This window comes from Lactuca serriola, chromosome 4 (genome assembly GCF_051521515.1).
Source record: "Lactuca serriola cultivar US96UC23 chromosome 4, Lser_US96UC23_V15, whole genome shotgun sequence".
In the NCBI taxonomy this organism is placed as follows: Eukaryota; Viridiplantae; Streptophyta; class Magnoliopsida; order Asterales; family Asteraceae; genus Lactuca; species Lactuca serriola.
In genome coordinates this window covers 164,023,908-164,036,696 of record NC_136411.1, presented here as the reverse complement: position 1 = coordinate 164,036,696, position 12,789 = coordinate 164,023,908, and the positions used below count along the sequence as shown (strand labels likewise).

General features: G+C 34.7%; 2 protein-coding genes across 2 annotated transcripts; one reads left to right on the top strand and one right to left on the bottom strand.

Moving 5' to 3' along the window:
• The first annotated feature begins 954 nt into the window (after positions 1 to 954).
• Positions 955 to 2,628, top strand: LOC145098973 (uncharacterized). The gene has a single exon (XM_079036562.1). It carries the CDS (start codon positions 955 to 957, stop codon positions 2,626 to 2,628), a length of 1,674 nt encoding a protein of 557 aa, XP_078892688.1.
• Positions 2,629 to 6,217: 3,589 nt separating this feature from the next.
• On the bottom strand, positions 6,218 to 11,784 carry LOC145102877 (aminopeptidase M1-like). The gene is made up of 18 exons (XM_079040378.1): positions 11,328 to 11,784; positions 11,103 to 11,248; positions 10,915 to 11,017; positions 10,484 to 10,767; positions 9,345 to 9,498; positions 9,133 to 9,237; positions 8,939 to 9,055; positions 8,731 to 8,844; positions 8,457 to 8,639; positions 8,050 to 8,368; positions 7,838 to 7,959; positions 7,655 to 7,752; positions 7,369 to 7,546; positions 7,172 to 7,286; positions 7,001 to 7,068; positions 6,828 to 6,905; positions 6,632 to 6,709; positions 6,218 to 6,541 (listed from the first exon to the last, which is right to left on the bottom strand). Exons 1-18 carry the CDS (start codon positions 11,565 to 11,567, stop codon positions 6,347 to 6,349), a joined length of 2,697 nt encoding a protein of 898 aa, XP_078896504.1. The 5' UTR covers positions 11,568 to 11,784; the 3' UTR covers positions 6,218 to 6,346.
• Between the last annotated feature and the right edge of the window lie 1,005 nt (positions 11,785 to 12,789).

The following is a 12,789-nucleotide window of genomic DNA, read 5'->3' as shown; positions in this document are numbered from 1 at the left end:
GTAAATCTCATTTGTATTAACTAACTACCACACCCCTCCCATACACAGAATAATAAAACTCATTTTTACAAAACTTTCTCCACAAAGATAACGAAAAAACGACTTCTACTGATTATAGCATTCATAAAATTGAAAAAATTCGTTTCTGGTCACTAAAAGGCATATCAAACGAGAATAACTTTTAAAAAAATCATATATAATCGTCAATTATTGCTTAAACACGACTAAAACAACAATTTCCGCAGAGAATTAATGAAATTCGTAGAGCTGTTCACAGATCCGCAAAATCATCTCTACGGATCAGTCAACAACCTATTCCCCAAAGCATTAAGAGATCCATAGAGCAGATGAGACGTCTCTGCGGATCTAGTGAAACCCCGTAAAAAAATTGTCGTTTACTGCCACCACCTCATTTCCGCGGAGGCGTTCATTGATCCTCAGAAGTGTTAAAGGATCCAAAGAGCACCCTTTTGCGGATCTTGTGGTCATTTTAAAAAACCTTAATTTTTATGGTTATTTTCTTAAAACCCCCAATTTATGGTTATTTGACGAAATTTGTCTAAAATTTATAATTACATCCCAAGTACTAACGAACACATATGTCCTTAAAGTATATGAATGCCTAAAAAGGGTTGGTTGTGTTCCATGCATGAAGACGTGCGGAAATAGCAAAATGCGACGGAATGAAGCTGTCTTTTACAAAACATGCGATGTTGTGCTCTTTTTCAATGTTAAACATTAATACATTATTCCTTTTTATGTGATTTAAATTATTAAAAAAAACATTATACTTATCATTTTGGGTATATTTAAATAATATTATACTTATTTTGTGGAGACTTCAATTTAAAATTTTATCCATCAATAACTATTACAATATTTAAAATCAACGACAAGCAAAAAGATTAGGATTACCAAACGCTTACATATACTCCATTTTCTTTACCAACTCAAATGCTTAAAGCAAAACCTTCTCTCTCTTCACCGGAATTTATGGAGGAAGATGGGGAGGAGGGGACGCCACGATCTCCATTCTGGTTACAAACTACCAACAACGTCGGCCGTATTCAACGCTACCGCCGCCGTCTCTCATCCCTCCTCTTTAACTCCGTCGTCTTGATCATCGTCTTGCTCTTACTTGCAATTCTATCCATGGTGTTCGTCATCCCAAATGTTATTGATTTCTCATCAAACGTTTTTAAGCCAAATTTAGTCAGGAGAAGTTGGGATTCGATTAATTTAATCTTGGTTTTAGTCGCTTTGGCATTTGGGTTTCTTAGTAGAAATGTTAATAATGATGAGAAAGTAAGTTATGATCGGAGTTCGTCGGAATTATCAACCGGAGCTCCGATGATCACGTCTCCCTCAAGCTCAACCCCACATCAATGGTATGATTTCCCAGATCAATCCATGAGTTCTACTACTGGGTTACGGAGGCAAAAGACTAGCATCTCTTACCCAGATTTACGGGAACTATCGCCGCCGTGGGATCATGGCGCCGTCGATCCATGGCGGTTTTCAGATGATACACATTTGAATTATTACAAGGTTTTGGAGTCAAACCGGAACTACCTCCGGCAACGGAGCCGGCGAGAACAGGATTCTGGAGGCGTGGTTGACGTGAATGCGTTTGGTGGTGTTTCTCAAGAAAGTTTATATACTCCGGCACAGAAACCAGCGGTAGCGGAAGAAAGATTATACATACCACCACCACAACCGATGCCTCCGCCATCTCTTCCGCCGCAGCCGCCAATTGATACTGTGAAAAAGAAGATGAAGACGAAGCGAAGAGCCAGAAGCTCTGAACCCCGAAAAGTATTGTCGCCGGTTATCGATCCGTTGCCGGAGCCTTCATCGCCACCACCGGTTAAGCAATTGACTGAACGGAAAACGAATGGTGGCAATGCAACAAAAGAATTCTTTACGTCGTTTTACCATAAGAAGAAAAAGAAGCGTCAGAAGGAACGGAGTTTCGACGATTTACAGAGTCTTTTACACCATTCTCGACCACCCGCGACAAGATTTCAGCTACCACCAACGTCTCCGACGCCTCCTCCACCACCACATCCTCCATCGGTTCTCCATAAACTGTTTCCAACTAAAAAAGAAAAGCAAAAGATGATTACATCAGCCACACTACCTCCTCCTGTACCACATACGTCTCCGCCTCCACCGCCACCTCCGACGAGTACTGCATCTCTTACACGACGACCCACCAGATCACAATCAGCTCCATTCCTTTCCGATAATCCTGCTGTGCCATCGATGCTTGGAAAGTTCAACAGTATAGAAGACAGCTCAAGCGGAGGAGACTCGCCGATGAAGCAAGTTCCTCCACCACCACCGCCGCTACCGCCCTTCAAGGTGCCGGATTGGGAGTTCGCAGTGCAAGGTGATTTTGTTAATTTGCAGAGCGGAGTGAGCTCCAGAAGTGTGTCTCCTATCGGAGATGAAGCTCAGTCGCCATCATCCGTCGTAGATGCAACGGTGGCGCCGCCCCTTTTCTGTCCGAGCCCCGACGTGGACACTAAAGCTGATAACTTCATTGAAAGTTTCAGAGCCAGATTACAACTTGAGAGAATGTCCAAACTTGGGCCAGGCCCGGATTCAGGCCCAGGTGAGAGTTAATGGGCACCGGTATCCACGTGGTTATTTTATTTAAATTCTTTTGGTGATAATGTCATATATATATATACAAGTCTTATTATTTATAAATACATTTGGGGTTTTGTTTTATATGTTACCGTATTTAAATTTTCGTAATTATTTTGATGGTTGTGACGTGGGTATGTAAGATGAGAGTCGTCAAGCCATGCATCATAAAATTACAAAGCATGTCAGCATGTGAGGGTTTGACTTTGGCTGGTATCTATGAATGAAAGAATGAGGAATTATAATAATTTAACAATAATAATAATAATTGCGGAAAATTAATAATACAATCAAATGATTGGTAATATTAAATAATTATGTAGTTGTCATTAAATTTGAAATAATAGTTTTTACATTAGATTTTTATAAAACGTTGTAATTATTTTAATATAACTAGACAAAAATCCTTTGGTATGAACGTACGTTTTTGTAACTAATAGTTTTTCATTTCTCATATTAACGAGGTATAACCAATGTTTTAAAAACCGGTTTTTTAGTTGAACCGGTATGATGACCAGCTTCCGGTTCAACCGGTTTAACCAGTTCAACCGCCGGGTTAACCGGTTTCTATAATTTTCATTTTTTTTTCTTATTTTTTTGCACATACATACATACATATATAATTCATTAATTTGACGTCTGCAAGTTCAAACATTAAAAATACAGATAAAAATAAGTTATAGATCAATATAAATACATTAAAACAACACATAACTATAAGTTTTTACATCAATTCACATACGTAAAAAAAAGTATAATACCAAAACAAAATATAGTTTTAAATGATACAAGTGCATCAAAAAACATCATAACATTTACCATATGTTTTTATTTAGAAAAATCTAAATAGATGTGAAAAAGTCCACCAAAGTTTATTGTTGAAAATGGTTTTTTTCTATATATTTTTATTTAGTTTAACCGGTTCAACTGTTTTCTCTAAAAACCGGTCGGTTCAATCTGGTTCAGAAATTGATGTCAAACCGGTGATAGTTGAACCGTTCTCTTCTCCGGTTCCTGGGCCAACCGGTTTTTAAAACACTATGTATAACATCTTCATCCTGTATGTATCACAATATTGTCAGTTTTGGGCTTCCAGCAGGAAAACTTTCCAAATGGTTATTCATCATAGAATTACTTTTGTCTGGACATGCTTAGCTGCAAAGTTCTTATGGAACCTACTGCTCTCAATTTTAAAACACGTGACATGGAAGGTATCCACATCTTTTATAAGGAATGATTAGTTTTCCTTCCCAAACAATGTGAGATCGGTAGCCACCCACCTTAACCAGGTCCCGCATCGATTGGGAAGAACTAAACATTCTTTATAAAGGGATGATAACCTCCCTATGGAAAGGTATTTTAAAATTTTAACCATGAGGGCAACAGATCTCATAAGAACTTTGTAATTAAGTGTGTCCAGATGAAAACAATTACAGAATTGTGGCTCCTTGGAAAGTTTTCATGTCGGTAGACCAAAACGGACAATATTTTGATACATATCAAATGATAATGTTACCGTAAAACTCTTAATACAGTTAACAAAATTATTTGGTTGTGTGGATAGATTGATGGTACTCGTCTTGCTCATGTTATATACTACATCTTAAAATGGTTAACAAAATTATTTGACAAAACTTCAAAAATGGTCCCTGTGGTTTCCAAAAATGTCAAGTTTAGTCCTTAAGTTCAAAAAACCTCACAGATGGTCCCTGTGGTTTCAAAACTTTTAACAAATGGTCATTTTCGCTAACTTCGTTAGCTTTTGGCCATTAAGTGAAGGGCATTTCTGTCATTTCACTACCACAGGGACCATTTATGAAGTTTTTGCCTTATTTAAAAAAAAAGTTAAAAAATATAATTATTTAATATTAAAGGGTCCCACCCTCTCTCTCTCTCTCTCTCTCTCTCTCTCTCTTACGTCTTCTTCCTAAACAAATCAAGATTCAAATTCCAAATCAAATTTCCACAAGCTTGATTTCATCTGGGTTTTGAATTTCGTTATCAATCAAACCTTAAATTCCAAATCAGATAAGGATTCAAAGCTCTGTTTCGTGTTTTAATTGAATCGAAATCTCTCTATTTCTTTTCCCTGCTCCAGTTGAGCCTAATCTGCATCTTTATCGGACAAAGAAGACTCCCATTATTCCAATTCGAGCTCTAGCTTTTCCGATTCACCCTTTTCCCTTTCTCTTCTTCCACGAATAATCACCACCACCATTTATATGTTATCTCCAACCAACAGCTACCCTCCCCTGCCCCCATCTGATATGTCTTCTCCGACATATCAGAAAGAAAAGATGCACGAATGGGAAATAACGATTCCAAACAAAATTCACTCAAGATCAGAAAGAAAGGATGCACGAATTAGCTAAACGAGTCGGATGGAAGATGCGGAAGAGAGACGAAGACTTAATAATCGAATTCTGCAACGAAATTGGGGTCGATAAAGGAGTTTTCAAAGTCTGGATGCATAACAACAAGATGACGTTCGGCGTCAAGAAAGATTCCGGCAACCACAACAACGATAGTGGATCTCCCGGCGGTGGAATTGATTTCTTAACAAATAGAAATAACCACCATGAACAATCGAAATGTCTTCCTTCGTATGTTTGCAGATTTCTGAGTATATTTCAGGGGGATAAGCGATTTATTGGTGATAGATTTGGGTTTTGGTTTGTTGATTATTGATTTGTGTTCTCTTAGGGTTGAGAATCGGGAATGAGGGTTGCGATTTCAAGGAAGGAAGACCGATCAAGAGAGAGAGAGAGAGAGAGAGAGAGAGAGAGGGAGGGGGGGTGGGACCCTTTAATATTAAATAATTATATTTTTTTTCTTTTTTTTTTAAATAAGGCAAAAACTTCATAAATGGTCCCTATGGTAGTGAAATGACAGAAATGCCCTTCACTTAACGGCCAAAAGCTAACAGAGTTAGCGAAAAGGATCATTTGTTAAAAGTTTTGAAACCACAGGGACCATCTATGAGGTTTTTTGAACTTAGGGACTAAACTTGATATTTTTGGAAACCACAGGGACCATTTTTGAAATTTTGTCAAAATTATTTGGTTGTATACGTCTTGCTAATGTATATATTAAAATTCAAAATATTGATTTGCTCATGTTATATATATCTTAAAACGGTTAACAAAATTATTTGATTATGTCCCATCTTGCTCATGTTATATATTAAAATTCGAAATATTAATTTTTATAATTATACAAAATTCCATAATGGAAGAAGATATCATAATGGAGCAAACATTAGATTTCAACGGCTAAAGTTATAAAAAAAAAATGTAAGACATCTAGGTGGAACAAAAATAAAAGTTTTTTATTATTTGATAAAATTATCTCTCATGGTTCATTCACCCCATATCCAAATTTCATGATTGATTTGACACCTGATCATTCGTCAGGAAAGCCATTAGCAGTTCAGCATGTTGACCTCACCATTGATGAGCAGATTTGCTGACATCATTCGATCCAATATTCTATAGCCACATTTTTTAGACCTAAAACATTCAATAAGAAATGATGAAATATTCCACATCCTTGGAATTATAACTCGTGTTATAATTGGTGTTATTTTATTCCGTGATATGTGAAGAGTTTTTTATTGATACACTAATGTTCATCGATCAAACAACATAAAATACATGAGAGCAAGAATCATTAGCAAATGCTTCGGGTGTTGTGATTATGTGAGCATTGGACTTCTGGTCAAGCCTCTAGCTAACTTAGGAATAAGGGATTCCTCTTTCCTAACTTTTTCAATCCACTTTGCTTTTATTCGAATCTGTTCAATACTTTGCTTCAAGTTCCTACTAAATGAAGGACTCACTCTGCTTCCAAAAAACTCTTCAACTTCCTCCGCCTTCTCATTGCTGCTAAACTGAAATCAACACATGTTTCAATCAGACACTAAACATGTGTTCACATAATCAATAGTCAAATAAAAATTACAAGGCATGAGATTACTTACAGGTGTCACAATATCTCTAATGAAATGATGGAAGACCATCCCTTGACCCCATCGCTTTACAATTACATCCCAGTTGTCCTGAAAACAGAAAACAAGCATAAGGGAGAAGGATATTAATTAAGTTAAAGAATGTAATAATTATAATTAATGTGAAATTAGGGTATGATTTTATTTTTATATAGTCGACTCGAGATACCTTTAACCATATCCATGATGTTTCACGGGCTTCCAAGCTTATGCGTGCTGTTACATAAATTGTATCTTGTTCTCGGATCTATGAGGGTAAAGATTTAAAAGAGTCATGAATGATTCAGATGAGTTGATAATAATATTAATGGTTTTTAAAAAAAAAAAAATAATGTGGAATACCTGATTGGAAAACATGAGGTTTAGAACCTCTGTCACTATATCTGATTCTGGAGAAGAAGCTATACAACCTGTAAAATGTCAAAGAGATTGGATTATATTTTATAGGCTAAAAATTATTTCAAAGAGAAAAATGAAAATAGAAAATCTGATTTTTTTAGTATAAATGCTTACTCAGAATCCTGGTTTTCTCTTGAACTGCATCGGTTTCTCTATATAGCTTTAATAGAGAATCAAAGTCACTTCTTTCAAGAGCACTTGAAGTTCTCATAATAGAAATGTAAGCAGCCTGAAGAAATTAAAAGCTTCAACAAATTAATACTACTTATAAACAGAATAACAAGAGTTATCTGTTAGTTTATTATGCTTACCTTTCTAATATCAACAGGAAACACTGATGTGTTTTTATCATTCATGTATGTCTGAAATCGCTTCTTTAATTCTTCATGAGTTTCTTTGTGGCCAAAAGTAGCTAAGGCCATGAAAACTTCTTCTCTTAACATTGTGTTCAAATGGCTTTCACCAGATACAGGTTCTACCCCTAATTTCCTGAAAAAAAGACATTGTAACTCCAAACTTGAAACACTTTTAAGAAATGGAAAATAGAAAAATTCTACATTGACTTCATGGATTTGAACTATTAGTGGACATGCTTACTCTGCAGATGATATGATGAGATCAATAAAGAACTGGTTCAGATGATTCCATGGATCATAAATAGCATCCTTTAATATCTTTGCAACATTATAACAAACCTGTAACATAAACAGTAAAATAAAATAGTCAGAGTCACCTTTTTATTCATCATTTAAAAGGTTACCAAAAAATCAAGATTTTTACACTGATAAGTCTTGATAACACAAGATAATCAAGATCATCTCTATATAGATCCATTAATGAAAGAAGAGATAAGATCGACTCTTCACCAGCCTCACACAGAGCATAAGTATCATCCAATATCCCTGAAAACAGAACCATTTTCAGCATAAAATTTATTAAAATCAAGATTAGGTTTCAAAGGTTTAGGGTTTAAGGTTTTTTTTAAGGAATACCAAATTTATCTTCTGGAGACAAGCATTTATCTTGTATGGCTTTTCTCAATCGAGCTGTGAGTGTAATATCATACTTCACCCTATAAAAGCCAGTGTGCCCAATGTTGACTTTGACCCACAATTTTTCATCAACTTCTTGATTTTTATTTCCATTTTGATTTAAACTTGTGTAATATGAATGATAAAGCTCTGATAAATCCAATTTTCCAACTTTTGTTTCTAAAAGAAATTTTTTGTGGTTACTGTAGGAGCCAAGTGATAAAGTTATGGGGACAATCCATTGGCCTTCACTTTGCAATCCCAGTGACATAAATCGAGTCTGCAAATTAAATAATATGTTAAGGTAAAAATATTAAATAATAAATTGAATATCAGTAGATGAATTTATAATTTTGATGTTACTATACCTGTACAAATTCCAAAGTGTTATTTTCAAATCTAACATATATAACTGGATACCCAGTTTGTTTTGTCCATATGTCCATAAGTTTGTTCACTTCAAAACCAGATTCTTCTGTAAGAACACTCCATAAATCCTCTGTCTTTGCATTTTTGAATGCATATTTCTTCATGTAAGAACTCAATGATTTCTAGATTCAGGAAACAAGCTTGATCACAAACACATACACTTGGATATAGCACATAAGTTATGTTAATTAAAAGGGTATTTTTGGAAATAACCTGGAAAATTTCATCACCAAGATACTCCTTTAGCATACGAACAAGAGATGAGCCTTTCTTGTAACTTATGGCATCAAAAACTTCAAGCACTGAGTTGGCATTCTCTACCTCCACCTGAAATTGCATGCATCTTATAAAGGACATATTAATTTAATGTAACATTTAAACTAATAGTAAAATAAATCACTGATTATAATAATTTGTTTACCTCAACTGGGTGTGATTGTTCCAATGAATCTATACGAAGACCTCCAGCTGTCACTTCAAGGAACTGTGTCCAAATTCTCCACTCAGGAAATAATACATCAGTTGCTAAGTAACTTACCTACATTATCAAATTTAACAAATAATTAATAAGAAAATAATCATTTGGGTTATTGTAGTTAACTTAAAAGACCTTACCCATGTAGCAAAACCTTCATTGAGCCATAAATGAGTCCACCATTCCATTGTTACCAAGTTCCCAAACCATTGATGCCCAACTTCATGTGTTACAACAATTGAAAGCTAACATGAAAAGAAAAAAAAAATTATTAGAAATCTATAGACTTTATGAAAGTGATAACAAGTTGAATAAGTGTTTAGATGTAGTATTATATATATATTTTTCCTACTCTTTGAATGTTAGCTGCTGCTGAATGCAAATTATCATGGAGAAGTTCAGTTTCACGAAAAGTGATCAGTCCATAATTTTCCATGGCCCCACCAGAGAAATCAGGAACAGCTACCATATCTAGCTTGGGAAGTGTGTAAGGCATTGAGAAATACCTATGCAATTCCAATAAAAAATATTACTAAATTCATTTGTATGGGAATAGTTAGGGTGTGTTTGGTATGATGTAATGGAATCATATAAAGGAATGGAATAATTCATTACATTCCGTTGTCTTGTTTGGTTGGCTTGAAGGAATGGAATGTGTCATTCAAACATGTTGTTTATTATGCACGAGTAGAAAAGTAAATTAAATCTAACCTGATGAATAAACATCTTTTTGACATATGTCATCTTCTCCTTTATTTTGACACATGTCATTTTCTTGTAATTTTAAGTTGCTTATTTTCCACGTGTCATTATGTGGTGTTTTTCAGTTTTTAAAAATGCTATCTAATACTACGAATATAAATTTATTAAGTCTTTTTACAATTAACTTTCCTTCCATAATGTAATCACTAAATTTATGCCAATAAACACAGCCAGTATACCTTTTTTAAAAATATTTTATAAGATTTTAAATTTTTAAAAATGACTACTAATATAAATTTTATTAAGATTTTCTACAAAAAAACGTTTCTTCCATAATTTACTTCCTAAAATTATGTCTCTATACACACGGGTCTCACACCTAGTTAAATTGATAAATGAAGATAAAAAATGTTATTTTGTATAAATAAACTTTAAATAAATTATATATACATGTATTTTATGTTGTTAGAAATATATACTATATGTATTTCAAATAGTCAAAAGAAGTTTCTTTATCACTTAAAAGAATTTGTTTACAAAATTAAGAAATTAAATACCAGGAAATCTTAAAATAAAACTATAAAGAAATGAAAACACACACACACACACACACACCATTCCCTATGTGCCAAAAAAAATAACAACTAAAAACAGTGTGCAATGGGAAAATTGCAGCATAAGTAGAAAAGAGGAAAAAATAAATAAATTATCTATTGTATCTTTTGGATAAGATAAACCACTCTCAATAGCAATGCATATGATATGATTTATAAATTTAAAGTTGCTTACTTTGTATATAGTTCAAGTGCCTTGATTGAAATACTTAAAGCTAACTTGCCCTTCTCACTCTTACCAACAGGACAATATGCACGAACCCTAACACCATCAGGTGTTGTTTCTTCAATGTAATCAAACAAACCAATCACAACAGCCACCAAATAAGTTGACATAATTGGAGTTTCTTCAAAACAAATAGTCTTAAAATCTCCATTGATTGTCTCCTTAGAAACAGGCATATTTGATAATGCTGTCAACTGTGATGGTATGTTGTCAACTGTTATCTTGAAGGTAGCCTGTATTGCATACATTTAGCAGGTTGTTAATAGGTTTTTAAGTACCTAGGAAATATATAATTCTTATTCGTGTTAAATACATTGCTATTTTGTGGATTTCAAATAAAGTCAAAGGGTAGAAAATGAGAAATGCATCCAATCACATGCCTTAAGAGCAGGTTCATCCCAGCATGGAAAACACCTTCGTGCATCAGCAGGCTCAAATTGAGTCACTGCCATATTTTTTCTCACTCCTTCATCAACATAAGTCCTGAAAAATATGAACACCTGATAATTGATATGGATGTTTATTGATTTCATCAACCCGATTGTAAGTAAAGAAGAAAGTGAAATACCCTTTGTAGAAACCCTTCATGTGTTCGTTAAGAATTCCAGTAAAATTAATCTCCAAAACACCTTCTCCTACACCGAGAGGTGCCTCAAATACCAACACAAGCATTTCGGCATCGTTGTCCACTACCACTTCACTTGGAACCACTTGCTGCAATTTCACAAACACCTGGTGAGCATTCCGAAATACAAAGACCTCCGAAAACAGAGTGACTGAACTAACTAATTACATGCTTGTTGGAGTCTGTGAAAGAGGATTCAGTAATCACTAGATCGATTGAATTTAAGACGAGGAACCGGGTGGATTCCAAGATTGATAAGTCAACAAGTACAGAGCCGGAGAAGTTGCATAATTCGAGGTTGGGTTTCAGAGCTAGATGGTAACGATGAGGGGTTGCGAATTTTGGAAGCCTGCTTTGGCCTTTCAAGTGTTCCAGCTTCTGTTCTTCGTTTTGGTTCATGATGTTCATATCAATATCATCGGCTCAATGATTCAGTGTAATTACATATAGCAGTGGCTGCAACAGTGACAAACTATAGAGATGTGATAAGGCAGATAATAGGCACTCTTGGTGCCGTGTTTGACGTGTGATCTGCTGCATGATTTGGCGCTAGATAATGGGATATAGCGTAGTTTCTCTACTGATGCTGATTGTGACTGTTGCATCCAATAGCTTCCTTGCATTTGTAATGTTTGGAACGACATGGGTCCTTTGTACCACAGTAGCGGACAGATAATTTCTATGAGGTGGCGTTGGGAACATGGAAGAATAGATGTGAAAGGATGGAATTTTTGTTTTTGGTGCCGCTGTGCAAAATCCGGGTGGATATATCCAACTTGGCGATGGTTCTATTCGGGTTGGGTTCACTTTGACCCATTTATGTATTCATTCTAAACCAATACAATTTATTTAACAGTCGATTAATTTATGTATTTTCTATCTACCCTTTTAAATAAATGGGTTGAACATTAAATCATTTAAAATTAAAAATGTAAATAAATTAAAGAGTAAATTGCATGAATTGTATATGTGTTTCATTCTTAACTTTTGTATTTTCATTTGTAGCGTCTTAGTTAGTTTGAAACTTACATATTTTATCTTTTTCTGGGTTAGTTGTTTTTTCCCGTTTAAATGTCTCACGTGTCTTGCACGCAGGAATATTGTGAACAATTGTATATGGCATCATTAGGGCATAACAAAGCATTACATACCCTATCATCGTTCATTACACTTCGATTCATTAAGAAAACCTAATTTATTGTTCAACACAAACAATGGTGGGTTGGAGGGTGCATGAGGACATGGCTGAGATAGATATTGGATGTCATTACGGTAATGCAACTTATATTTCTTTCCACTTTCCTCTTCGTTGTGAATTTTAAAATTGGTTATTAACTTACTCGTTTTCCTTCTAAAGTTGGCCACCCAGTGATTTTTGAAAATCAAAGAGGTTTGATTTTATCGAGATTCAAGAGTGAAGGTGAAGATTAAGTATATGCCAGTTCTAGTGGAAGTGTTGTTGTCTTCATCATATTATATGTTGATGACAAGTTGTTCATGAGTAACGGTGGTCCTGTTTAAAAAGTGTGATATCTTGTCTAGGGCATTTTTATGAAAAAAAAATAAAGATTTATAATGATAGATCTGGTAGGCTAAATTAGTAAAGCATAAAGGTGATGGGTTTTCTGGA

What these genes read in the sequence shown, in the direction of transcription:
- LOC145098973 (XM_079036562.1), top strand. Translation starts at nt 955, where the DNA reads ATGCTTAAAGCAAAACCTTCTCTCTCTTCACCGGAATTTATGGAGGAA.
- LOC145102877 (XM_079040378.1), bottom strand. Translation starts at nt 11,567, where the DNA reads ATGAACATCATGAACCAAAACGAAGAACAGAAGCTGGAACACTTGAAA. An exon ending in ATGAAGGGTTTCTACAAAGG is followed by an intron (nt 11,018 to 11,102) that starts GTATTTCACTTT and finishes CATATTTTTCAG; the next exon opens with GACTTATGTTGATGAAGGAG. An exon ending in GCACTTGAACTATATACAAA is followed by an intron (nt 9,499 to 10,483) that starts GTAAGCAACTTT and finishes GGAATTGCATAG; the next exon opens with GTATTTCTCAATGCCTTACA.